The sequence below is a fragment of the Oncorhynchus nerka genome, linkage group LG18 (genome assembly GCF_034236695.1).
Source record: "Oncorhynchus nerka isolate Pitt River linkage group LG18, Oner_Uvic_2.0, whole genome shotgun sequence".
Taxonomy (NCBI): domain Eukaryota; kingdom Metazoa; phylum Chordata; class Actinopteri; order Salmoniformes; family Salmonidae; genus Oncorhynchus; species Oncorhynchus nerka.
The window spans coordinates 36754182-36780599 of NC_088413.1; the positions used below are offsets into that span (position 1 = coordinate 36754182).

At 42.1% G+C, this 26418-nt stretch overlaps 1 protein-coding gene across 1 annotated transcript in view; it reads left to right on the forward strand.

Annotated features, from left to right (window-relative positions):
* Positions 1–26418, forward strand: part of LOC115145827 (catenin alpha-2) — a 694158-nt gene that overhangs the window by 535056 nt on the left and 132684 nt on the right. Inside the window, 1 exon segment of the mRNA XM_029687379.2 lies at positions 16532–16684. Within this exon segment, the coding sequence (XP_029543239.2) occupies positions 16532–16684 (153 nt within the window).

Below are 26418 nucleotides of genomic sequence, written 5' to 3' on the forward strand. Positions count from 1 at the left end.
CCGGTCACGGGTGCACCTCAGCCACGCTCACTGTACTAAACGATATCATAACCACCATCGATAAAAGACAGTACTGTGCAGCCGTCTTCATCGACCTGGCCAAAGCTTTCGACACTGTCAATCACCATATTCTTATCGGCAGACTCATTAGCCTTGGATTTTCTAATGACTGCCTCGCCTGGTTCACCAACTACTTTGCAGACAGAGTTCAGTGTGTCAAAGCGGAGGGCATGTTGTCCGGACCTCTGGCAGTCTCTATGGGGGTACCACAGGGTTAAATTCTCAGGCCGACTCTTTTCTCTGTATATATCAAATGATGTCGCTCTTGCTGCGGGCGATTCCCTGATCCACCTCTACGCAGACGACACCATTCTGTATACTTCTGGCCCTTCCTCACTGTGCTAACTAACCTCCAAATGCGCTTCAATGCCATACAACACTCCTTCCGTGGCCTCCAACTGCTCTTAAATGCTAGTAAAAACAAATGTATGCTTTTCACCCGTCCGCCCGACTAGCATCACCACCCTGGACGGTTCCGACCTAGAATATGTGGACAACTATAAATACCTAGGTGTCTGGCTAGACTGTAAACTCTCCTTCCAGACTCATATTAAACATCTCCAATCCAAAATCAAATCTAGAATCGGCTTCCTATTTCGCAACAAAGTCTCCTTCACTCTCGCCTCCAAACTTACCCTAGTAAAACTGACTATCCTACCGATCCTCGACTTCGGCGATGTCATCTACAAAATAGCTTCCAACGCTCAACTCAGCAAACTGGATGCAGTCTATCACAGTGCCATCCGTTTTGTTACCAAATCACCTTATAACACCCACCACTGTGACCTATATGCTCTAGTCGGCTGGCCCTCGCTACATATTCGTCGCCAGACCCACTGGCTCCAGGTCGTCTATAAGTCTATGCTAGGTAAAGCTCTGCCTTATCTCAGTTCATTGGTCACGATAACAACACCCACCCGTAGCACACATTCCAGCAGGTATATCTCACTGATCATCCCCAAAGCCAACACCTCATTTGGCCGCCTTTCCTTCCAGGTGTCTGCTGCCAGTGACTGGAACGAATTGCAAAAATTGCTGAAGTTGGAGACTTTTCTTTCCCTCACCAACTTTAAACATCAACTATCTGAGCAGCTAACCGATCGCTGCAGCTGTGCATAGTCCATCTGTAAATAGCCCACCCAATCTATCTACCTCATCCCCATACTGTTTTTATTTTATTTACTTTTCTGCTCTTTTGCACACCAGTATCTCTACTTGCACATCATCATCTGCTCATGTATTACTGCAGTGTTATCTGCTAAATTGTAACTATTCGCTCCTATGGCCTATTTATTGCCTACCTCCTCATGCCTTTTGCACACAATGTATATAGACTTTCTTTTTTCTACCGTGTCATTGACTTGTTTGTGTTATTGGCTTGTTTATTGTTTACTCCATGTGTAACTCTGTGTTGTTGCCTGTGTCACACTGCTTTGCTTTATCTTGGCCAGGTCGCAGTTGCAAATGATAACTTGTTCTCAACTAGCCTACCTGGTTAAATAAAGGTGAAAAGAAACAACAGCTGGTGTGCGATCTCTAAAATTAAGGAAGTCTCGAGGTTCTGCTCACCTGAGTTAGAATACCTCATGATAAACTGTAGACTATACTCTTTACTAAGATTCCCTCTGACCAACCATCAAACAGGCAAAGTGTCAATACAAGACGAAGATTGAATCCTACTATACTGGTTTTGACACTCATCGGATGTGGCAGGGCTTGCAAACTATCACAGATTACGAAGGGAAACCCGAGCTGCCCAGTGACACGAACCTACCAGACAAGCTAAATGCCGTCTCCAAGGGAAGCAACACTGAACCGAGCACCAGATGTTCCCGACAACTGTGTGATTACACTCTCCGTAGCTGATGTGAGTAAACCCTTTAAACAGGTTAACAATAATAAGGCCGCATACGGATTACCAGGACACCTACTCAGAACATGCGCTGGCCAGATGACAAATGTTTTCACTGATATTTTCAACCTACCCCTGACCCAGTCTGTAATACCTATAGTTGAAGTCGAAAGTTTACATACAATTTAGCCAAATACATTTAAACTCAGTTTTTCACAATTCCTGACATTTAATCCTAGTACAAATTCCCTGTTTTAGGTCAGTTAGGATCACCACTTTATTTTCAGAATGGGAAATATCAGAATAATAGTAGAGAGAATTATTTATTTCAGCTTTTTTTTCTTTCATCACTTTCCCAGTGAGTCAGAAGTTTACATGCACTCAATTAGTATTTGGTAGCATTGCCTTTAATTATTTAACTTGGGTCAAATGTTTTGGGTGGCCTTCCATAAGCTTCCCACAATAAGTTGGGTGAATTTTGGCCCATTCCTCCTGACAGAGCTGGTGTAACTGAGCCAGATTTGTAGGCCTCCTCATTCATCTCTAGGAGACAGAATGCGTCTCCTTCCTGAGCGGTATGATGGCTGCGTGGTCCCATGGTGTTTATACTTGCATACTATTGTTTGTACAGATGAACATGGTACCTTCAGGCGTTTGGAATTTGCTCCCAAGGATGAACCAGACTTGTGAAGGTCTACAATTGTTTTTCTGAGGTCTTGGCTGATTTCTTTTGATTTTTGATTTTCCCATGATGTCAAGCAAAGAGGCACTGAGTTTTAAGGTAGGGCTTGGAATACATCCATAGGTACATCTCCAATTGACTCAAATTATGTCAATTAGCCTATCAGAAGCTGGGACGGAACATCTACCTCTGAAACGGAATCCTCTGGATCCTGGACTTCCTGACGGGCCGCCCCCGGCTGGTGAGGGTAGGCAACAACACACACGCCATGCTGACTGTCAAGACGGGGGCCCCTCAGGTGTTCGTGCTTTGTCCCCTCCTGTACTCCCTGTTCACCCACTACTGCGTGGCCGTGCACGACTCCAACACCATCATTAAGTTTGCAGACGACACGACAGTGGTAGGCCTGATCACTGACGATAATGAGATAACCTGTATGGAGGAGGTCAGAGACCTGGCAGTGTGGTGCCAGGACATCAATCTCTCCCTGAACATCAGTAAGACAAAGGAGCTGAATGTGGACTACAGAAAACAGAGTGCAGAGCACGGGTCGAGAGGATCTATCATGGTCCAAACACACAAACACAGTTGCGAAGACAGCACAACAATACTCATTATTTGTATTTGTTATTCAGTGTGTATTTATTCCTTGTGTGACTATTTTGATGTTTTATGAAATGTTTTATCTCATCTTTAACTCTGCATTGTTGGAAAAGACCCCTAAGTCAGCATTTCACTGTTAGTCTACACCTGTTGTCTACAAAGCATGTAACAAATTTGCTTTGATTTGCTAGATCTGAGGCCATAGGTGGTTATTCACCGTCACACAAGGAGGCCCACACTATTAGCCAGATAATTCTGTGCAATGTTTAGACAGGCCCACTGGGCTAAAGATGAACCAGCCCATCTGGCATATGCCCGAAATGCCCTATGGCCAGTCCCTTTCTGTGACTAGCAATAATGCCACGGTACTGCCGGTAGCTGCTTTAAGGCCAAAGGGATCAAACAAAGTGAGAGACAATATGGGCGAAAGAGAACAAAAGAGAGGGTTGGAGAGAGAGGCTGAATCTGAAACTGTAAAAATAGCGTCCCAGCTGTTCCAAAAGTTGATTAATAGCCCTAATTGGGGAAAGAGAAGGGGCTGATTGTGCGCCGAGCTAATATCCTCAATTGTCTCGGCTCGATGAAATTACTATTCCTCAGATAGCCAGCTACCGCCACAGGCTGCGTCCTCATTTACAGCCTATTCCCTAAATAGTGCCTTAAGTTTGACCAGGGCCCATAGGGCTCTGGTCAGAAGTAGTGCGTTACTAATGGACAGGGGTTGCCTAGAGACGTGCCATGTGTTCCTGGCCTTGTCCTCCTGTTTGTTATGAATTCCTGTTGTCAAGTTACTTCATAACCGGGGCTCGCTCCCAATCTTGACTGACGGCTGATCGCAGGGCCTCCCCCCGTGGCGGCAGCGCAACAAATGCTACAGTACCCATTATAATGGTTATTAATTCTGCTGTTTGTTTATAGTGCAGGGAAATTGGAATCAGAGGAACAGCTGTTTCGTATTGTGACAGATGGCTCGTTGATTAGCCATACGAGAAATGCAAAATCACTGTGGTCTATAAACGAAAGCGTGTGTGTTCTGCAGTAGATCAATGTATGTGTTGATCTTTGAATGCTGTCGGCTGGTAGCAAGCACAAACTTAGTATTTAGGTTGGTATCAGTAATTCTGTTAGTGTTTCACTTCCGACAGATAACAATGGGCACAAAAAGACGATTCAAGTCGATAATATAGGATCGCTGCAAGTCACAGTATCTAGCTGGCTGACAATGACCCCCACACTGCAGTCAGCGTGACAGGTATGGTGTCAGACGGTCAGTCGTTGACGCTGTCAGCAGTCGTTTTGCCCTCCACTGACTCTCCCCCCGGCTACTCGCTTGGGCTCCATCGCTGCCTGATAATCCTGTGGCATTGCTTCTACGGGCGGCGTTCTTGTGGCTTCACCACGGGGAGCCGGGCCTGCCACCAGAAAGGACTGATAAGAAAGGGAAGGAGGAGGGAGGCTGATAGACGAGCCCACGACACCCTTAAATTCCCAGTACAGATTTTTTTATATAAATATCAAATCATTTCTGGGTACAGTTAAGTACACTACATCACCAAAAGTATGTGGACTCCCCTTCAAATGAGTGGATTAAGCTATTTCAGCCAAGCCCATTGCTGACAGGTGTTTAAAATCGAGCACACCGACAACTTCTAAAGTATGACTTTGAAGGATAAAGAGTGCATCCCAAATGGCTCACTATTCACTATATAGTGTACTACTTTTGACCGTGGCACAATAGGGAATAGGGTGCCATTTAACTTTCTTTACCTTAATTTACATGAATATGTATGTATGTATGTATGTATGTATGTAGTTATTTTGCTCAACAACACATGGTAGCTCTAACCAAAACAATTGTGTGACCAATGACTACCCATGACAAGGAGCTAAAATGACTGTGTATGCTGATGATTGCGCACTCTGCAAAACAGCAGCATACAGCACAGTGAGCTCACTGAGACTCATAGCAAGGAGTTACAGTCAGTGTCAGAGTGGGGTAATGAACAGTGAGCCGGTCTTAAGTACGTCTAAAAAACCCAAAATGAATGTATTTGGTTCAAAGCATCTTCGACCTACAGGAAACCTCAACTGGAGATGGGGGTGACATTTGAACAAGTTAAACTCCCGGGGGTAACGTTTTATGGTCCGTTATCGAATCAAATGTTATTGGTCACATACAGGTGTTTAGCAGATGTTATTGCGAGTGTAGCAAAATGCTTGCGCTTCACAAGGGAGACGGGGGAGCGGGGGAATACGACTCCAGACCACCCTGACGATTTTTTTGCCCTTTCACAATTGGATTCCCTATTTTGTTCCTTATAATTTGCATATTTGTTTTTAGCTTTTTGATGCACTTTATTTCTCTCGTCGCAAACGAACGGGGAACAGGGGTAGGGTTTGGGGGGGACAATGAGGTGGGGATGGGGGTGGGTAAAGTAAATCATCGCCGGTGTAGAAATCTGCAATCCTCGTGTCGATCTGTTACATAACGCTGATGAGTCAAACATTCTGCATCGTATCGAAGAGACACACTCTCTCTCTCTCTCACACACACACACACACACACACACACACACACACACAGGGGATCTTTGCGACAGTTCTCACCATCAGACATCTGTTTTGTTGTGTCAGAGCAGGTGTCTAATTCACACAAAAAAAACACAGTTTCTCTCCACCATTAAAAAAAGCTCATTTGTAAAGCAAACGCTCATCTCCATCTTTGAAGATCACACGGCCCTCTGCTTATCGGCAAACAGCCAAACGGATATTAATCTCTCCCGGGTTTGTTGGTTAACTAAATATGCCGTCCAAATTATTTCACAGCATTCCTTTCAATGCTTTTATCCAGTTTTAGAATTAGGTGTGAATCGCAGTGGGTTCACCTGGGCTCCTAACTCGATGTGTGGATGACAAGATAGAAGAGAGGTAGAGGATTAGACAGAGAGGGAGGGGAAGAGAGGAGGGGGAGAAAACAGGTATTTCATAATCCGTCAAACTTTTGGGTCGACGCTCAAAGCAATTTGAGCTAAAGCACTCATTCGCTCTTTTTGGTGTTTCCAATTTTCCACTCGCTGTTTTCCTAGTCCGAGCAGGAGAAATCATAGGCGCACTCCACTCGTTTTTTCTTTCCAATTTACCAGCAAGATTACATGACTCTCGCTCAGATTCCATCTACTACACAATAGACATCACAGTATTCAAGGGAAGGCAGACTGAAGTCACATTGCCATTGTGTTTTATCAGTGTCACCCATTTCATATGATGATATGACATCAGGACATAGGTCGAAGTTGGCTGATGGACAAATAACCTTTTTACGATACTGAACCGAGTCCGAGATACCATAGTTGATGCTGTAAAATAAAATTGATCCGAGCCAGCACAGTACGGTTCAGTTCAGGTTGGCACGATAGAGTCAGTGTAGTCCAATGTCATTTATACCAACGTAACGTCCAACACCAACTCACCTCTATGGTGATACCATACGACCGCACAATGTATGATACCACGCATGATATAGTACTTGAGTTATCCAAATGTACAGTACAATGATAAAGATATACAGAACACCGTCATTTTGGCCATCACACTAGTACAGTAGAAATAGTACCAGAGTAGTAGAGTAGTAGTACAGTTGTAGTGCCTGCTCCAAATAACTTAGGAGGAAGAGAGGTCGTCAAATACAGAAGGAGGGTTGGATTGAAATAAGAGTGCAGAGAGAGAGAGAGAGACATTCAGTCGTTTTGGTTATTAAAATGTCATCTATTGTAACTTTGGTAATTTATACTTGAATAACTTTAGAAAATATATGAACATATGGTATTCATTTTTTTTTTACATCTGTGTCCATGTTGTCTATGATTTTCTAGTGGATAAACGCTATGGTTCAAGAGAAAACAGCTTAATAATGAGATAAACATCTAATCAACGACACCATTATTATCAATGAACTCTGCAACTTTTCCAACGATTGACTTTTTTCACAACCGCCGCCAGTTTGGTGCCAATACATTAACAACAAAGACATATTTACCTAGTAAAATATCTTCAAGTGGAAACCCTTACATTAAAACACCAATGCTGTTCACTACGTTGATGGTTTATGTTTAGAATCATGTTTTACAGCTTTGTCATTCTATTTTTTTGTATTTTACTTTATTCTTTTATGTATTTTCCATGTGATAAGGCCACACACAGGGCCAGAGATAATTACAGACACCTGTGATAATCTGAAGTACCCAACAAGGCCACTAGTTGTCTTGTGATGAGCCTACATAGATCAAGAGAGTGCAGATGGACGTGCGAGAGAGCGGGAGAGAGCGAGAGAGAGCGGGAGAGAGAGAGAGAGAGAGAGAGATGGCTGAAAGATTTAAGTGGGAGTCCTGTGGGGTTCAGGCATTGCAATGCTGATGGTGCAGAGAGGAGAGGAGAGAAAGAGGAGGAAAATTACTCTACTGTATCATCCCTTCTTTCAGTCTCAGTCTAACACCTCAAATTCACTTTGAGGGATTTCTCAATACTATTTAATTTAACATTTACTATTGAACATGAATATTATAACATCAAGTGACGGTTTCCTGGACACAGATTCAGTCTAATCCTGAACATTTTTTTTTATTGATTATTTCTCAATATTCAGTCCAGGGTTAGTCTTATTCTGTGTCCGGGACACCGCCCCTATGGATACAGATATAAATGGCGGAGTATCTTTATTCCAACATGATATATATGTTGTAGTGTGTATATACAGATAAATTATGAGATATATTCAATCAGACTCAAGACTATAGCACACTGAAAATGGGAAAAGTCCTAAAAAAAAGCCCAAAACTCTCCTTAAAGGCTATTAACGAGGAAGCTAGAGTTCATTAAAAGTCATAGATGAGATTATTAGCACAGGGGGAGATGGATCATTAACGAGGAGCGCGCTCCTGTCTCTCTCCAAATGTCACGCACAGGTACCCCGCAACCCAAATGAACATGGCACATTGATTACATTACAAAGGAAGTCTCTTTCCTAACACTCTTTTCGAATGTTATTCGTCAGATGTGCCGAATACAACAGGTGTAGACCTTCCAGTGAAATGCTTACTTACGAGCCCTTAACCAACAATGCAGTTTCAACAAAATACCTAAAAACAGTGAGAGATAAGAATAACAAATCATTCAAGAGCAGCAGTACATAGCACTAGCGGGGCTATATACAGGGGCTCCCGGTACAGAGTCATTGTGAGGGGGCACCGGTGTCAGATAATTGAGGTAATATGTAGGTAGAGTTATTAAAGTGACTATGCATAGATAATAACAGAGAGTAGCAGCAGCGTGGGGGGGAGGGGCAATGCAGATAGTCTGGGTAGCCATTTGATTAGATGTTCCGGATTATTATGGCTTGGGGGGGTAGAAGCTGTTTAGAAGCGTCTTGGACCTAGACTTGGCGCTCCGGTACTGCTTGCCGTGCGGTAGCAGAGAGAACAGTCTATGACTGGGGTGGCTGGAGTCTTTGACAATTCGTCACACACTCACTCGCTAGCTCGCTCACTCACACACTGCAGCTCTGGGTGTTAGACCGTATGCTGTAGGGTACAGTGTAGCAAAATGTATTGCAATGTGAAACCAGATCTTATCTTCTCATGGGACACTAGAACCCGCCATAGGCCCGAAGGCCACTGATGTTTGATTTTGTACATTTCAAAAAATCTGCCCCCAAAAAATCCTTCTCCTTCCATGACTTTTCCTAATTGTTAGTGTTTTACACTGCTCATTTGTCCCAAAAAATTGAAATCGCAAACAGAAAAGTATTTTTGAGTCTTTTTTTACCTGTTTTTTTGACACCTACTCCTTAATCCGACAAGACAATTTGCTGTAGGACGTTGGCACCGAGCCAGGCGCTAATGTGTCTCTATCTCCTCACCGAATGAATGACAAATGGATGGACGGGCGATAATTGTGCACCTTACTTCACAATTGAATTTCAATTAGGCCTAACTGAATGATAAGGAGCGTGAAGCGGTTGATTTGATTTAGAAAGACAATAGTGTCATGATGAGTTTGTGGTATGCCTATTTATCAGCAGCAAATCATTTGACCGTGCACCTTGGGGGTTGATAAATGAGAATCGTATGTTTTTCTTTGTAAAAAAAGCTGTTATGGGACTGTTTTATTTACTGTAACTATATTACTAATCACATGTATTGTAGGGAAAACGAAAACATACAGTAGGCCTTTAGAATAATGCAAAACATACAGTGCCTTGCAAAAGTATTCATACCCCCTTGGTGTTTTTCCTATTTTGTTGCATTACAATCTATCATTTAAATTGATTTTTATTTGGATTTCATGTTATCGACATTCACAAAATAGTCCAAATTGGTGGAGTGAAATAAAAAAAAATACTTCTAAAACAGAAAAACAATTGAAAAATGGTGCAAGCATACAGCTGAAGTCGGAAGTTTACATACACTTAGGTTGTAGTCATTAACCTCTTACCTCTACCTGGGACGCTTGCGTCCCAACTAGAGCTCTGGAAATGCAAATGCGCCACGCTAAATGCTAATAGTATTAGTTAAAACTCAAAAGTTCATTAAAATACACATGCAGGGTATCAAATTAAAGCTACACTCGTTGTGAATCCAGGCAACAAGTCAGATTTTTAAAATGCTTTTCGGCGACAGCATGAGAAGCTATTATCTGATAGCATGCACCAATACACTACAACAGAAAAGCACAGCAGGGGACGTAAACAAAATAATTAGCATTTCGGCGTTACACAAACCGCACAATAAAATAGAAAACAGTCATTACTTTTCACCATCTTCTTTGTTGGCACTCCTAGATGTCCCATAAACACTATTGGGTCTTTATTTCGATTAAATCGGGCCATATAAAGCCAAGATATCGTTATATGTAGACTGTGTGATAAACGAAAAAAACAGCGATTTCACAACGTAACGTCATTTTTTTAAATTCAAAAAGTAGACGATAAACTTTCACAAAACACTTCGAAATACGTTTGTAATGCTACTTTAGGTATTAGTAAACGTTAATAAGCGATAAAAATCATCCGTAGGCGATGTACATATCATTAGCTGTCGTCTTGGAAAAAATTTCAGGAGAGAGCTCTTCCGGAATGATCTGGGCGGAGACCGGAGGTACGTCGTGCCCCTCTTTCGGTTCAACCAAGAATCAAAGAGGATTAAATTCACAAGATACTCGACTACATGGGGATGCTGTGGGAGTTGAATGCTCGGTCTTATCTAATTCGGCTCACTGTTAACAATTGCTGGAAGTGGCGCAAGGATATTTATTTCCATTTTCTGTGATCAGGTTTTCCTGCGCTTTCCGATGTAACGCACGTTATGTAATAGCCACAGTCCGAGGGTTTCCTATACACACATTCTAACCATATGAACATACTATATTCCTGGCATGAGTAGCAGGGCGCTGAAATGTTGCGCGATTTTTAACAAAATGTTCAAAAAAGTAGAGGGTAGGAGCAACTAGTTAAAACTAATTTTTCAACCACTCCACACGTCTTGTTAACAAACTATAGTTTTGGCAAGTCGGTTAGGACATCTACTTTGTGCTTGACACAAATCATTTTCCAACAATTGTATCACAAGTCCAGTGGGTCAGAAGTTTACATACACTAAGATGACTGTGCCTTTAAACAGCTTGGAAAATTCCTGAAAATTATGTCATGGCTTTAGAAGCTTCAGAAAGGCTAATAGACATCATTTGAGTCAATTGGCGATGGACCTGTGGATGTATTTCAAGGCCTACCTTCAACTGTATGCATTCACACCCTTTGCTATGAAGCCCCTAAATAAGATTTGGTGCAACCAATTACCTTCAGAAGTCACATAATTAGTTAAATAAAGTCCACCTGTGTGCAATCTAAGTGTAACATGATCTGTCACATTATCTCAGTATATACAGTTTGTAACGGTTTTCTTCATCTGAAGGAGAGGCGGACCAAAATGCAGCGTGGTGGTTATTCATGTTTTTAATAAAGACGATTATACATGAACAGACTAAACAAAACAAGAAAAGTGAAAACCTAAACAGTCCTATCTGGTGCAAACACAAAGACAGGAACAATCACCCACAAACACAGTGAAACCCTGTCTACCTAAGTATGATTCTCAATGAGAGACAACTAATGACACCTGCCTCTGATTGAGAACCATACTAGGCCGAAACATAGAAATACCCAAAACCTAGAAAAACAAACATAGACTGCCCACCCAACTCACGCCCTGACCATACTAAATAAATACAAAACAAAGGAAATAAAGGTCAGAACGTGACACAGTTGAAGTCGGAAGTTTACGTGCACCTTAGCCAAATACATTTAAACTCAGTTTTTCACAATTCCTGACATTTAATCCTAGTAAAAATTCAGTTAGGATAACCACTTTATTTTAAGAATGTAAAATTTCATAATAATAGTAGAGAGAATTATTTATTTCAGCTTTTATTTATTTCATCACATTCCAAATGGGTCAGACGTTTACATACACTCAATTAGTATTTGGTAGCATTGCCTTTAAATTGTTTAACTTGAGTCAAATGTTTCGGGTAGCCTTCCACAAGCTTCCCACAATAAGCTTGGTGAATTTTGGCCCATTCCTCCTGACAGAGCTGGTGTAACTGAGTCAGGTTTGTAGGCCTCCTTGCTCGCACATGCTTTTCCAGTTCTGCCCACAAATGTTCTATAGGATTGAGGTCAGGGCTTTGTGATGACAACTCCAATACCTTGACTTTGTTGTCCTAAGCCATTTTGCCACAACTTTGGAAGTATGCTTGGGGTCATTGTCCATTTGGAAGACCCATTTGCGACCAAGCTTTAACTTCCTGACTGATGTCTTGAGATGTTGCTTCAATATATCCACATAATTCTCTATCCTCATGATGCTATCTATTTTGTGAAGTGCACCAGCCCCTCCTGCAGCAAAGCACCCCCACAACATGATGCTGCCACCCCTGTGCTTCACAGTTGTTCCTTGGCTTGCAAGCCTCTCCCTTTTTCCTCCAAACATAACAATGGTCATTATGGCCAAAAAGTTATATTTTTGTTTCATCAGACAAGAGGACATTTCTCCAAGAAGTATGATCTTTGTCCCCATGTCCAGTTGCAAACCGTAGTCTGGCTTTTTTATGGCGGTTTTGGAGCAGTGGCTTCTTCCTAGCTGAGCGGCCTTTCAGGTTATGTCGATATAGGACTCGTTTTTACTGTGGATATAGATACTTTTGTACCTGTTTCCTCCAGCATCTTCACAAGGTCCTTTGCTGTTGTTCTGGGTTGATTGATTTGCACTTTTCGCACCAAAGTACGCTCATCTCTTGGAGACAAAACTAGTCTCCTTCCTGAGTATAACTGCGTGTTCCCATGGTGTTACTCCAGCCTAAGTGTATGTCTATTTCCGACTTCAACTGTATACACCTGTTCTGAAAGGCCCCAGAGTCTGCAACACCACTAATTAAGGGGCACCACCAAGCATTTGGCACCATGAAGACCAAGGAGCTATCCAAACAGGTCAGGGACAAAATTCTGAAGAAGTACAGATCAGAGCTGGGTTATAAAACATATGCGAAACTTTGAACATCCCACGGAGCACCATTAAATCCATTATTAAAACATTGAAATTATTTGGCACCACAACAAACCTGCCAAAAGAGGGCTGCCCACCAAAACTCACAGACCAGGCAAGGTGGGTATTAATCAGAGAGGCAACAACGAGACCAAAGATAACCCTGAATGAGCTGCAAATTTCCACAGCAGAGATTGCAGCATCTGTCCATCGGACCACTTTAACACTCCACAGAGCTGGGCTTTACAGAATAGTTGCCAGAACAAAAGCCATTACTTAAAGAAAATAAGAAAAAAACATGTTTGGTGTTCGCCAAAATGCATGTGGGAGACCCCCCAAACACATGGAAGAAGGTACTCTGGTCAGATGAGACTAAAAGTGAGCTTTTGAGGAAAACGATATGTCTGACGCAAACCTAACACCTCACATCACCCCAAGAACACCATGCCCACAGTGAAGCATGGTGTTGGCAGCTTCATTCTGTAAGAATGTTTTTCCTTTGCAGAGACTGGGAAACTGGTCAGAATTGAAGGATGGATGGCGCTAAATACAGTGAAAATGTTGAGTGAAACCTGTTTCAGTCTTCCAGAGATTTGAGACTGGGACAGAGGTTCATCTTCAAGCAGGACAATGACCCTAAGCATACTGCTAAAGCAACACTTGAGTGGTTTAAGGGGAAACATTTAAATGTCTTGGAATGGCCTAGTCAAAGCCCAGACCTCAATCCAATTGAGAATATGCGGTATGACTTAAAAATTGCTGTACACCAGCGAAACCCATCCAACTTGCAGGAGCCGGAGCAGTTTTGCCTTGAAGAACGGGCAAAAATCCCAGTGTCTAGATGTGCCAAGCTTATAGAGACATACCCCAAGAGACTTGCAGCTGTAATTGCTGCAAAAGTATTGACAATGGGGGTTAAATAGTTATGCACGCTCAAGTTTTCCGTTTTTTTATTTCTGGTTTGTTTCACAATAAAAAATATATTGCATCTTCAAGTGGTAGGCATGTTGTGTCAATCAAATGATACAAACCTAAAAAAAAAAGTAATTCCAGGTTGTAAGGCTATAAAATAGGAAAAATTCCAAGGGGGTGAATACTTTCGCATGCCACTGTTTCCTTGATTCGCTCCAGCGAAACAAACAATACCACCCCACTGAATGAATGACAAATGGATGGAATGGGCGATAATTGTGCAAGTTATTTCACAATCACATTTTAATTAGGCCTAACTGAATGATAGGTGATTGATTTAGGTTGATTTAATTTAGAACAACAATAGTGTAATGATGAGTTTGTGTAATCCATATTAATCGGCATTGGCACTCATGTTAATAATTTGACTGTGCGACTTGCGTTGTTGATACCATTCTCTTTAATGTTTTACTTTGTGAAAGTAAGCTCTATTACTAATCAAATGCATTGTAAGGGAAATGAAAACATGCTATGTGTTGCAGTAGGCCTTTAGAATAATGCAAAACATCTACTTGACTCTTTACAACCTTTTAAGCGGAAAACAAACCAGTCAGCCTGCACAGCCGACCCATTGAAACTACACGTAAACTATACCAGAACGAATATCACAGATAATAAGAGTCAGCCTATAGACAAGATTAAATTGACAATAATCTGATGAGTGACAATATTAGACCTATCAGTTGTCAAATTGTAAATGAAGAGATGGGCGCATCTTGAAGTTTATAGATGCAGGGAAAGGAGCATCACTTTATCAAATCCTCCTTCATTGTCACTTGCAGGTAAAACATGTTGATTTCGATATAGTATCGGAAAGAGCATATTCTGCAGTTTCTATTACACTTACCTGTCAAATAACTCTCATAATTCACTTTTTACAAGAATATCCGTGCCGTCAATGCTTTAATGGCCACTCGCGCGGCAGCATTGCTCTGGCTACTAAAGCAAAAACTAGTAACATGATAGACTTTAAATTATAACGTTCTATATATTTTTATGCAATCCATCTTTTACAATCGTTCGTGCAATGGTGCTTTTGTTTAAGAACACAGCAAATCCTTTCACCTGTTCACCTGGCTGGTTATTCTTTTATCTTTTTCCTTTCTACTTGGTCAAGAGAAGCTGAAACTGGACTTGATTCATTTCTGTAACTCGACTACTAATGGAATCTACAAGTAAAGTTGATCAAATGGATGACACTGTACTGTATTTATTGTAAGGGAAAGGAAAATAGGCAATAGGCCTATGTTTTCTCTCGGACTTCGTAGAATTACACATATCGAAACAAATAACTGTTGTAAAAAAAAAAATATTTCCACCTGCAATTAATCCTTTATAATTGTTCATGCACTATTTATCAAGCGTTGGTGCTTAGGTTTGCTGCACCTTGCGAGTTGATGTGCATCTGATGCATATGCTAAAGAGGACGCCCGACAACGTTCTCTAGCGGGTACTTATAGACTGAAAGGCCAAGCGGTTGAACCCAGTGCAAGATTTTGGCTATAGCTGAGTTGCTTATGTAGGCCTGTCATGTCCTACAGCTCTTGGCCGGCTTCTATTATGTCTCCCAAATGGATCCCTGTTCCCTATGTCGTGCACTACTTTTGAACAGGGTCCATAGGGCTCCGGCCAAAAGTAGTGTACCAAAATATCAATTTTGGAGGCAGACTCCTAGTCTCCCCTCAAAGAACCAGCGTGATGGATTAAACCTCCACCAACCATAATTCATTATTACTGTCCCTCCACTGTGGCTTGGCAGTTAAGATTTTAATTGGTCGGTGGAGGGGCAAGTGTGCGTGTTTCACTGACTGATGTGTGTGTGCGTGCGTGCGTGTGAACGAGCTTGACTGACTGATGATTATTGCTGGTTAGGAGCAAAACGCCCTTGTCAATCATCGGCACCCCCATATCTCCCTCGCTGCCCCTCTAAATCTTTAGTCTTTAACACCGGGAACATGGTGCAATAATGTTTTCTTTATAGCCTAATTATGAATGATTGCATCAGAAACTAAAGTGAAGTCCCCACAGTACTTGCTCATTCATTCAAATGGCTTCAGTCTGATAGTCGTGAAATTAAACTTCACAAGACATGTCAATTGACTCCTTTGAACCGCTACTCCAAAGACATTTGACTGGATGGGAGTGTTTGTGTGTGTGTGTGTGTGTGTGTGTGTGTGTGTGTGTGTGTGTGTGTGTGTGTGTGTGTGTGTGTGTGTGTGTGTGTGTGTTTTGTGTGCTTGCTTGCCTCTGGTAGTCTCCAAGGGTCCATATGCTCAACTCCTTCTCTTAGTAAGATAAAGCACCTGTCTACTGTCATTGTACTGACTCTATTCCCACTAGTCTGTTACACTGTCCGATATGAAGAGACTGTGAATACAATCAGTGTCCATTTAGCAGGGAAAAAGGCTGTGTTCCTTGACAGTTTTGCAAAATGATTCCATAAACAAATATATAAGTCGCAAAGTACTGGCCTCGTGAAAGGTCTCATGGGGAAAATGACACCTTGTGGGCAGCCATTTTACTATTGTATGACCTCCTGCTGCTGCTGATCCTCTATTTCCATTTCCTCATCTCCCCGCTCTCCCTGTCTCTCTCACTCTGTCTCTCTCCCCTCGCTCTGTCTCCCCTCCCTCTTCCCCCTCTCCCCCTCGCTCTCTCTCTCTCTCCGCCCCCCGCTCTCAATTCAATAATATGTTTACTTCATTGGCATGGAAAGTTAAAACACTTAGTAAACACGAGGTTAAGCACACTCTGTCCCTCTCTCTCCAGTTGAGGAAGGCTGTGATGGACCACATCTCCGACTCGTTCCTGGAGACCAACGTGCCGCTGCTGGTGCTCATCGAGGCGGCCAAGAGTGGCAACGAGAAGGAGGTCAAGGAGTATGCGCAGGTGTTCCGGGAGCACGCCAACAAGCTGGTCGAGGCAAGTTACAATTTCCCCCTCCCCCCTGGTCCCCCCAGTCTCATTTCCCCTTGTACTGCAGAGTCGTGATGTGCTTATCTGAGACACCATGTGGCGGTGTAGGAGGTCAATAATGCATTCCCAGGCAGTACAAGAGAGGGCAGGAAAATGTCAAGGAAGCTTCCACCTAGCGACTGTAGATCAAAATGAAAAGTTTGTTAGTCAGTCATTTTTGTTTGTCAGCGTTCAAAATGTCACACTCAGAAGATAATTATTTTTGCATAACTATGCATACATTACCAGTAGAAAGCCTATCTATCATGACATTCAATAAGAGCGCTATAAGCAGACATATGGGGTGCAGTCTTCATATACCTTTTAAAAGGGGTTTTCAAGTTTCATCAACAGATTAAGGATAGATCTGTAGGATATAGCATAGAAACTGGGTGGCGGAATGAGGGTTCGAACCACTGACTCCAGGAACATATGTGTTCCGGGGTCAGCAGCACTAGCACTAGACCGGCCCCAGGCAGAGCTTGATGCAGCCTTGATCTAGTAAGGAACAGACACCTTTGTTTGATGTATCATGGTCACACAACACACATAAGTGCTATTACTCACGACTTTCACATAGACACATACATTTCATGCACTCTCTATTATGTCTAGATCAAAGAGTATCTGGCTGCCAGACAGCTCATGTGTGCTTCCCAAATGGCAACCTATTCCCTATGTAGTGCACTATATATATTTTTAACCCTATGGGACCTGGTCAAAAGCTGTGGACTATGTAGGGAATAGGGTGCCATTTGGGACGGAACCACTTTCGGACAGCCAGGCAAAGTGCACTCGGTTCTGGTCTGTCTCAAAATAGCCACTCATCAAAGCTAGGCCAGGATACCCAGTCTTGGGCCATCTGATTGGAGGGCGAAGATCGATTCTGAGTCACGGTTGCCTGGCAAGGTTAAAGTAATTCCTCTGCCTAAAAATAATAAAGCACCCTTTGCTGGTTCTAACAGCCGCCCAATCAATTTGCTGCGTGTTCTTAGTAAACTGAAGGAGAGAATCGGGTTTGACCAAATACAATGGTGTTTTTCAGAGAACAAGTTAACTACTGACTTCCAGCATGCATTTAGATAAGGGCACTCAACTTTTACTGCATTGACTCAGATGACAGATGATTGGTTGAAATATATGGGTAATAAGATGGTAGTTGGAGCTGTATAGTTAGATTTAAGTGCAGCCTTAGCCAATAGAACCCAGAGAGTGTTATTCAATGGAAGCTTCTCTAACATCAGATATGAACAGTGCGGTGTCCCTCAGGGCAGTTGCCTTGGGCTGTTACTATTTTCTATTTTTACAAATGATTTGCCACTGGTTTTACACAAAGCTAGAATGACCATGTATGCAGATGATTCCACACTCTACATGTCAGCACCCAAAGCCAGTGAGCTCACTGAAATTCTAAATAAGGAGTTACAGTCAGTATCAGAATGGGTGTTCATAATAAACTGGTCTTAAATACAACTAAAAGTAAAAGCATTGTATTTGGTTCCAAAACATTCTCAAAGACCTAAAGCTCAACTGGAGTTGAAGAAGCTAAACTCCTAGGTATGGTCAATTATCATGTTCAAGTCATATTGAAAAAGTTGGTGTGAAGCTGGGGAGGGGTCCTGTGTAGCTCAGTTGGTAGAGCATGGTGCTTGCAACGCCAGGGTTTTGGGTTCCCACGGGGGACCAGTATGAAAAATGAAAATGTATGCACTCACTCATACTGTAAATCATTCTGGATGAGAGCATCTGCTAAATGGCTAAAAGGTTTTTTAAAAAGTGGGTAGATCTGTTATAAAAAGATGTTCTGTGTTTTTGACACACACAAAAATCAACTGTACTAGTTGTTCAGGCCCTGGTCCCATCTTGATTATTGTCCAGTATTGTGGTCAAGTGCAAAAGACCTAGCAAAGCTGTAGCTGGCTCAAAACACATACAGAACTAACATCACCAACATGCATGCCAGTCTTTCCTGGTTGAGGGTTGACTAGATTAACTGCGTCAATACTTTTTTTGGTGAGAAAAATGATTGTGTTTACATTTCCAAATTGTCTGTATAATCAACAAACATATAGCTCTGACAGACATACTTACCCAACAGACATGCCACCAGGGGTCTCTTCACAGTCCCCAAATCCAGAGCAAATTCAAGACAAGACAGAGCCATGATCACATATCAAGTTACTCAAGCAAACAGCAAAAAAAAAAAAACGAATAAAACACCTCACAACTCAACGCCTCTCCCCAATCTGACCTAGTTGTAATGTTTATATTAATGTTTGAAAATGTATGTAAATAGTTTTTTTTTGTCTGCAATGTCTTTTTTGTTGTGTGTCGGACCCCAGAAAGACTAGCTGTCGGTCACCATTGGCATCGGCTAAAGTAGATCCCAATAAAAAAAATGAATCATTCAACCGCCCCCCTGAGGTTGAGTTCCCTCTTTCTCTGTCTTAGTCTCTCTCGCTCTCTCTCTCTGAGGGTTCGAGCACTCCACAACTCCTGAAATGTTCAGTTCAATTTGGGCTTGAGTTTACATGATGTTCCCTCTATGCTTGTTGTAATGTAATAGAGGAATACAGAAATTATTGAAACTGAATGCAAGTGGAGCTCTTTGATAGACGGGCAGGCAACATTCAAGGTCATCCCATTATACAGTGAATATTATTTTATAATTTTTACGAACAGAAACGTTTCCCGTTAGTTGATCCTGCTTCAAGTGTTTTTATCAACTCAGGGCAGTTGGGGAGAGAAACTGAAATCTGTATCCTAAATGGCACCCTCTGTGAAGGGAATAGGGTGCCGTTTGGGACTCGGTTTAGCCTTATTAATATGATAATGTGGTTTGTTTTCATCTGAGCTTGGTCCCCTTCCTTAAAGTCTTGCGCATGCACACACACACACACACACACACACACACACACACACACACACACACACACACACACACACACACACACACACACACACACACACACACACACACACACACACACACACACTCATTGGCCTTCTACTAGTATGTGACATATCAATGGCTCCTTCCCAGACAATGAGGGGGAAGGAGGAGTGAAGGTTATTAAATGATTTGCAGTTGCTGTAGTGGAGCCGAAATGAAGGGCTATTAGAAGGGCATTTAGCTTCGAAACACCAGTCAGCCTAGTGGATAAAGCGTTGGACTTGTAACCGAAAGGTTGTGAGCTCAAATCCCTGAGCTGCCAAGGTAGAAAATCTTGTCGTTCTGCCCCTGAACAAGGCAGTTAACCCACTGTTCCTAGGCCATCATTGAAAATATGAATTTCTTCTTAACTGACTTTTCTAGTTAAATAAAGAGTCAACAAAATACGCACTCACACAAACAGGGATGTTAAAGATACACACCAACTACAGTATGTGTCATGGTGTTCATGGATTTTTTTAATGAAGCGTGATTTATGGAGTCCTGGGATGTAGTCTTTGCCAGCATTTGACCCAATGTACACACACACACACACACACATTATGTCCATACAGATGGATGGCTTAACGTGTTAGTTCACCGTAGGTTCCTTCAAGTGTATTTAGTCGCATTTGATAGCACTGTGTCTGAAAGTACTGCACATCATGTACGAATAAATGGATCGCAATCGCACACACCATATTAGTTTAGTGACAGTGTTTATATACACATTTCCCTTCTGTTGGATGGCACAGTATGTTCTAAGTGTGCGTTATACACATGGATGAATGGGCAATGGCATGTGGTGTTATTAGTTTAAATGAAGGTATGTTCATATACGCACTTAAGCTGTGTACACTACACAACTTTCAAAATCCTAAAATTAGCTGACCCTCTCACGTTAAACAACCATCTTTCCTGTAGTTGTTTTGTTTGTGTTGCCAACATAGTGGTGTGCACACTGAATGATGTGGCACAGACTGGGGGGTGGGGGGGCGGGGGGGGGGATCACACACACCAAGATTCTTATTTTTGGTCGTGAGGATTGTCGATACCACGCTGTCTTGGCGAAAGCAATGATATGATGATGCGATTCGATTTAACATAGCTACAATGAGATGTGGCTCAAAGCAGCCTCGGTCAGTCAGACATTCACACTTGCCATACAGAGTTGAACTGTCTTGCCGCCATTTTGAATTGAGTGACATTTCCTGTGAACTTCAGAGCTGTAACAATTTGACACTTTGGCTTTTTGTTAATGTACAAACGCATACTAGTAGTAGTAGTCATCGCTTCTGCTTGAGAGTCGACACATTCTGGGTGATGCTGAACAACGTCATCATCTCACTGGCTTCTTCCTCTGGCGAGCTCCCATTGGCTATTGCTGATCACCGTTCTCGAAACCTGTCGTTGCACATTAACGCCACAAGAGCATTGCAGATCTTGTGCCGATAAAATCCAACGTTTGGAAACATCGGGAGGCCTGGGACTTTTTTTTTGTCGCCGATCTCAAAAACTTGTCTGGGACAGCGAAATCGGGGGCCAAAATCATGTAGTGCACATCTGGCTTTAGATGTGTTTGATAGCACCGTATGGTGATGGAAGTAGGTTATGTTCAAATAGATGGCTGTGTGTTGGCGTGATTGAATTAGATCTAATGTATTCATCGCTGTGTCTCTGATCTCGTCAGAAGCTGATATCCATAGTTGATGTACATACCTGGCAGAAATTTCCCCTAATAAAGTTGTGTGTTATCAAAAGTCATTGTCATTTGCCGTCGTTGTCATTTGTCGTCGTCGTCGTCATCATTTTCGTCATCACTACATGACGCCAAAATGCTGTTAGATCCTACTGAAGAAAGGAGAGGCATGCGTGTAAGCTATTAGCCGGGTTGCTCCCTCCCTCTTTAACTCAACGAGGTCAACGTTGATCAGTGTTCAGTATCAAACGGGTTATTGCCATGCTGGATCTGCCCTTCGTCAAGCCTATTTTGTCTCTATTTGATCTTGTCTGTCTCGGGCCCCAAGTTTCCCCTCTCCCCCCTAACCTCGGGCCCTCTGATCACCTTGCACAGTCCCAAGTTCAAACTCTCCCCCATGCCCCCCTTAGTCGCATCACCCTCATTAGCACCTGCCCGACCAAGGCAGAGGAAGCCACTAATTACCAACAACATAATTTGATTGGCTGAGACAGGAGACGACCGGAGAACAAAGGGAAAAAGAAGACATAGTGAATATAATGCAATAGACCTCGGCGCTGCAGAAAGGAAAATATTTATGATGAACTTTTGTATGATCTTAATTAGCCCAAATTGGATTGGGGCTTTTGGAGTTAGGAACACACTCGCTCTGTCTGGTTCGCCAGCAGCCTCTCTATTTCAACTTTCTGGTCTTAATATTATGGAATGGGACAGCTTTTTGGCAGGCGGGAAATGTTACTCTGTGTGTTGGCCAAGGAATAGGACCTAACTGGCTGTGGCTGGGGTTTGGGATACACGGCGTATGACAAGCTTTAGCTACACTTCTCATCATTGTGATGTTGTACTGCCAGTTGCCCAACCTCAGCCATAGTAGGCACTTATTCATAGGGAGAGACAGGGAGAGAAGGAGAGAGAGAGGGATAGTGAGATTGACATATATAGAGAAAGAAAAAAAAGAGAGAAACTATTAGAGACATCCAGTGTTAGGGTTCTGTTGGCCAGCTACAGTGGTGTAAAGTACTTAAGTAAAAAATACTTTAAAGTACTACTTTTAGTAGTTTTTTGGGGATGTCTGTACTTTACTTTACTCTTTATATTTTTGGGCAAATTTTACATTTACTTCACTACATTCCGAAAGAAAACAATGTACTTTTAACTCCATACATTTTCCATGACACCAAAAAGTACTCGTTACATTTTGACTGGAAAATGGTCCAATTCACACGCTTATCAAGAGAACACCCCTGGTCATCCCTACTGCCTCTGACCTGGCGGACTCACTAAACACAAATGCTTTGTTTGTAAATTATGTCTGAGTGTTGTAGTGTGCCCCTGGCTATCCGTCAATAGAAAAAAGCAAGAAAATTGTGCCGTCTGGTTTGCTTAATATAAGGAATTTGAAATGATGTGTACTTTTACTTTTACTTTTGATACTAAAGTACATTTTAGCAATTCCAGTTACTTTTGACTTTCACTTTTACTTGAATCATTTTCTATTAAGGTATCTTTACTTTTACACAAGTATGACAATTTAGTTGTTTTCCTACCACTGGCCAGCTACACTCCCTGTGTTAGGTTACTGTTGGCCTGCTGCCCTGCCTATGTTAGGGCCGGCTAATTATGTGGCTACAGAGCTCTCATCAAATCCCAACACTCCCGTAATGAGTCGTACCTCTCCCTGACCCGCCATCCCAGAAAGACTTCCAACGAGGAGAGCCTCGTCCGTCTTCAAAGACCAAAGCCGCCGCAATTCCCTCCCTCCCTCCCCTTCTCCTTCTCTCCTTCTCCTCCACTATAGCTGATACCCTCTTAATTATCTCTCCCTCATTAAACAATAAAGGCTCTCAGTCTCCATTATATTAGCGCTGACCAAAACCCTGACACGCTCTCATTAACTGAAACACAGGATGAACATTATTTAGTCCCGGCTATCAAATTGCCTCCCGTCTTCTGTTCTGGGGGAAACATTTATTTTATTATTATTGTGAGACGGTAGTATATTAGCCTGGTCGTTACCCCCATTGGACATCACAAGGACGTTGCAGTCCGTCACTATTCCAATGTTAAAGCAAGGTCCCGTCCCTGACCTTGGCTCGATGTTGGCAGGAGGCCACTCTGGAGAGAGACTCATTATGGTCCCATCCTTAGGGCCTTTTTCCTTTGTGTTTCTGTGCAGGACCTTCTGAAGATGGCTACCTCTGCCCTCTTCTCTCTCAACTCTATACTAACCAATCAGTGCCTGCCTCTGTACTCCTTTTGTCTGTCTGAAAGAATTCTAGTATGCGTTGCTATTTTTCTTTCACCTATTTTTTCACAATGGGTCAAGGTCAGTATTAATGCACGGTCCCGTCCTTTCCAGTCTGAATCGTTCAGATAAGGTGTAATTGAGATAGGTTAGGGTTTTTCCCTCACAAATGATCCACAACACGATACAATAGAGCTACCTGTTTAAAGCTAAGAACTATGCCGTGCTTACCGGTTACAAAGGACTTATGGTGGTTAAAATCCTGAGACAAATCCCTTTCTCTGGCCTTGTGTCCCCTGAACTTGACCCCTAGCCTTGGACCACATGCAGTCATGACCCTTCTCTTACCCCCTCTTCCACCCCATATTCCCTTTTTTCACCTCCTTCCCCCATTTTCTTGTACTCTTGACTCCCATTTCAAAGCAGCGACATTTGCTTCACCAGTTCTATCCCCCTTCCTCTCTCTCTCTCTCTCTCTCTCTCTCTCTCTCTTCTCTCTCTCTCTCTCTCTCTCTCTTTCTCTCTCTGTCCCTTTCTCTCGCTCTCACTTTCTCTCTCTCCCTGTCTTGTTCCCCTGCCTGTCCTCATTAATAGGATGTCTCAATGGTCCCTGGTTTCATCTGTGGTTTATTTGTAGTACGACGTCCCATGATAACATTGCACCCCTTTGTAGTGCTTTTGTCCCTTAACTATCTGCTTTGAAGAGCATTTGTTTCGCCCCTACTCTTAATTTAGTTTCTCTGTTTCTTAATATTTGAACGCTAGCTCCTATTAATAATGCATTGTTTACAAAGTTTAAAAAGAGTGGATTTTAATCAAGTTGGAAGGCACTGCCTAGTTACATTTTTTTTACATTCAAATTTTTATCATAGACGATTACTATCGCTGGGATTTTAGAAACCATAAAATAGTTATGTATTTTTAGCCTTAGTTATTCCTGCACTTCTAGTCCGACCTTTAAGAATCGTGTCTTAAATGGATTTCATTGCCCTATACAAGTGAAAAGTGAAAAGCAGCTGTCCGTGTGTCACGTTCTGACCTTAGTTCCTTTGTTTTGTCTTTTGTTTTAGTATGGTCAGAGCGTGAGTTGGGTGGGTTGTCTATATTAGTTTGTCTATGATTTTCTATTTCTGTGTTTGGCCTGGTATGGTTCTCAATCAGAGGCAGCTGTCAATCGTTGTCCCTGATTGAGAACCATATTTAGGTAGCCTGTTTTCCATTGTGTTTTGTGGGTGGTTATTTTTAGTGTTGGCTTGCACCTTACAGGACTGTTCGTTGGTTGTTTATTGTTTTGTTTTCAGTGTTCATTAAAATATTTAAAATATGAACACTTACCAGAACTACAACATGTAACAGTAATACTATCAGAGAACTACAACATGTAACAATAATACTATCAGAGAACTACAACATGTACCAGTGATACTATCAGAGAACTACAACATGTACCAATAATACTATCAGAGAACTACAACATGTAACAATAATACTATCAGAGAACTACAACATGTACCAGTGATACTATCAGAGAACTACAACATGTACCAATAATACTATCAGAGAACTACAACATGTAACAATAATACTATCAGAGAACTACAACATGTACCAGTGATACTATCAGAGAACTACAACATGTACCAGTGATACTATCAGAGAACTACAACATGTACCAGTGATACTATCAGAGAACTACAACATGTAACAATAATACTATCAGAGAACTACAACATGTACCAGTGATACTATCAGTGTAGTGGCTTCCTTTAGTCTTTACCATAACCACTGCCCAAGCCTGAAGCGGGGTTGTTTGGTACGCATACAGTCCACACTCAAGGTTTCCAAACGGCCAAACATTCAATGACATCCAGGGATATGGTGCAACAAAAATGTTTATTCTTCTTATATCTAACAAATAAATGATTCTACAATCAACTTAAAGTATTCTATGCTTTATCTGGAAAATACATATTATGACCTGTCTGTATGTCTGTATGGTCAAAAAACTATACCGCTCCCGCATCTAGCAAGGACTCCCTCCCCCGAAGGCCCAACTTCCTGCCTTTATCCTAACACACTTACCACAATACAATGATTAGGCAAGAGGGGGGGCCAAAAACTAAGTTACACTAACAACAAATGAATATATCTCAATCAGGTAAATATAAATCATAAAGGTACGTACCTAATATTTCATGATTTACATTAATATTTAATATATTTACACAAATATACACGGAGCTCCATATGTTCGGTCTTTTATACAAATATGTCCAAATCGGCTCTAACATACCGGCCCCTAATTGTTGACTGCACTGAATGCACAACAATTACTTAAAATTCAAACGTAGAGCCAATACACAAAACATTCTATACCAGAGCACTATTACAGTTCATAACTATATACAAATATACAAGGTACCATATAGGAAAATAGTCCATAGATCTCAGTCTGAGTTGAAGTGTAAAGGTGTTCAACTTCGAAAAATGTCAAGAGTTTGACGTCCAAAAATGTATGACATCAAAGAATGTAAGAGTACGACATCAACGAATCAGAGGTGCACGTGATTCTAAGATGGAGCACTGTGTGTGTGTGTGTGTGTGTGTCACTCCGTCACCTCAAGGAGCAGACAGAGTTTATTGATAGGTCTCTGTAAGATATTGGTCTTAGTCTTAACCATGACGCTCCGGACAAGACCTTTGGCCCCTGGCAAAGCCTCCACCACACGCCCCATTAGCCAAGAGTTCCTTGGGGCGTTGTCATCGACGATGACCACGAGGTCACCAGGACTGAAGTTTCTCTTAGTTTTGTTCCACTTGTTCCG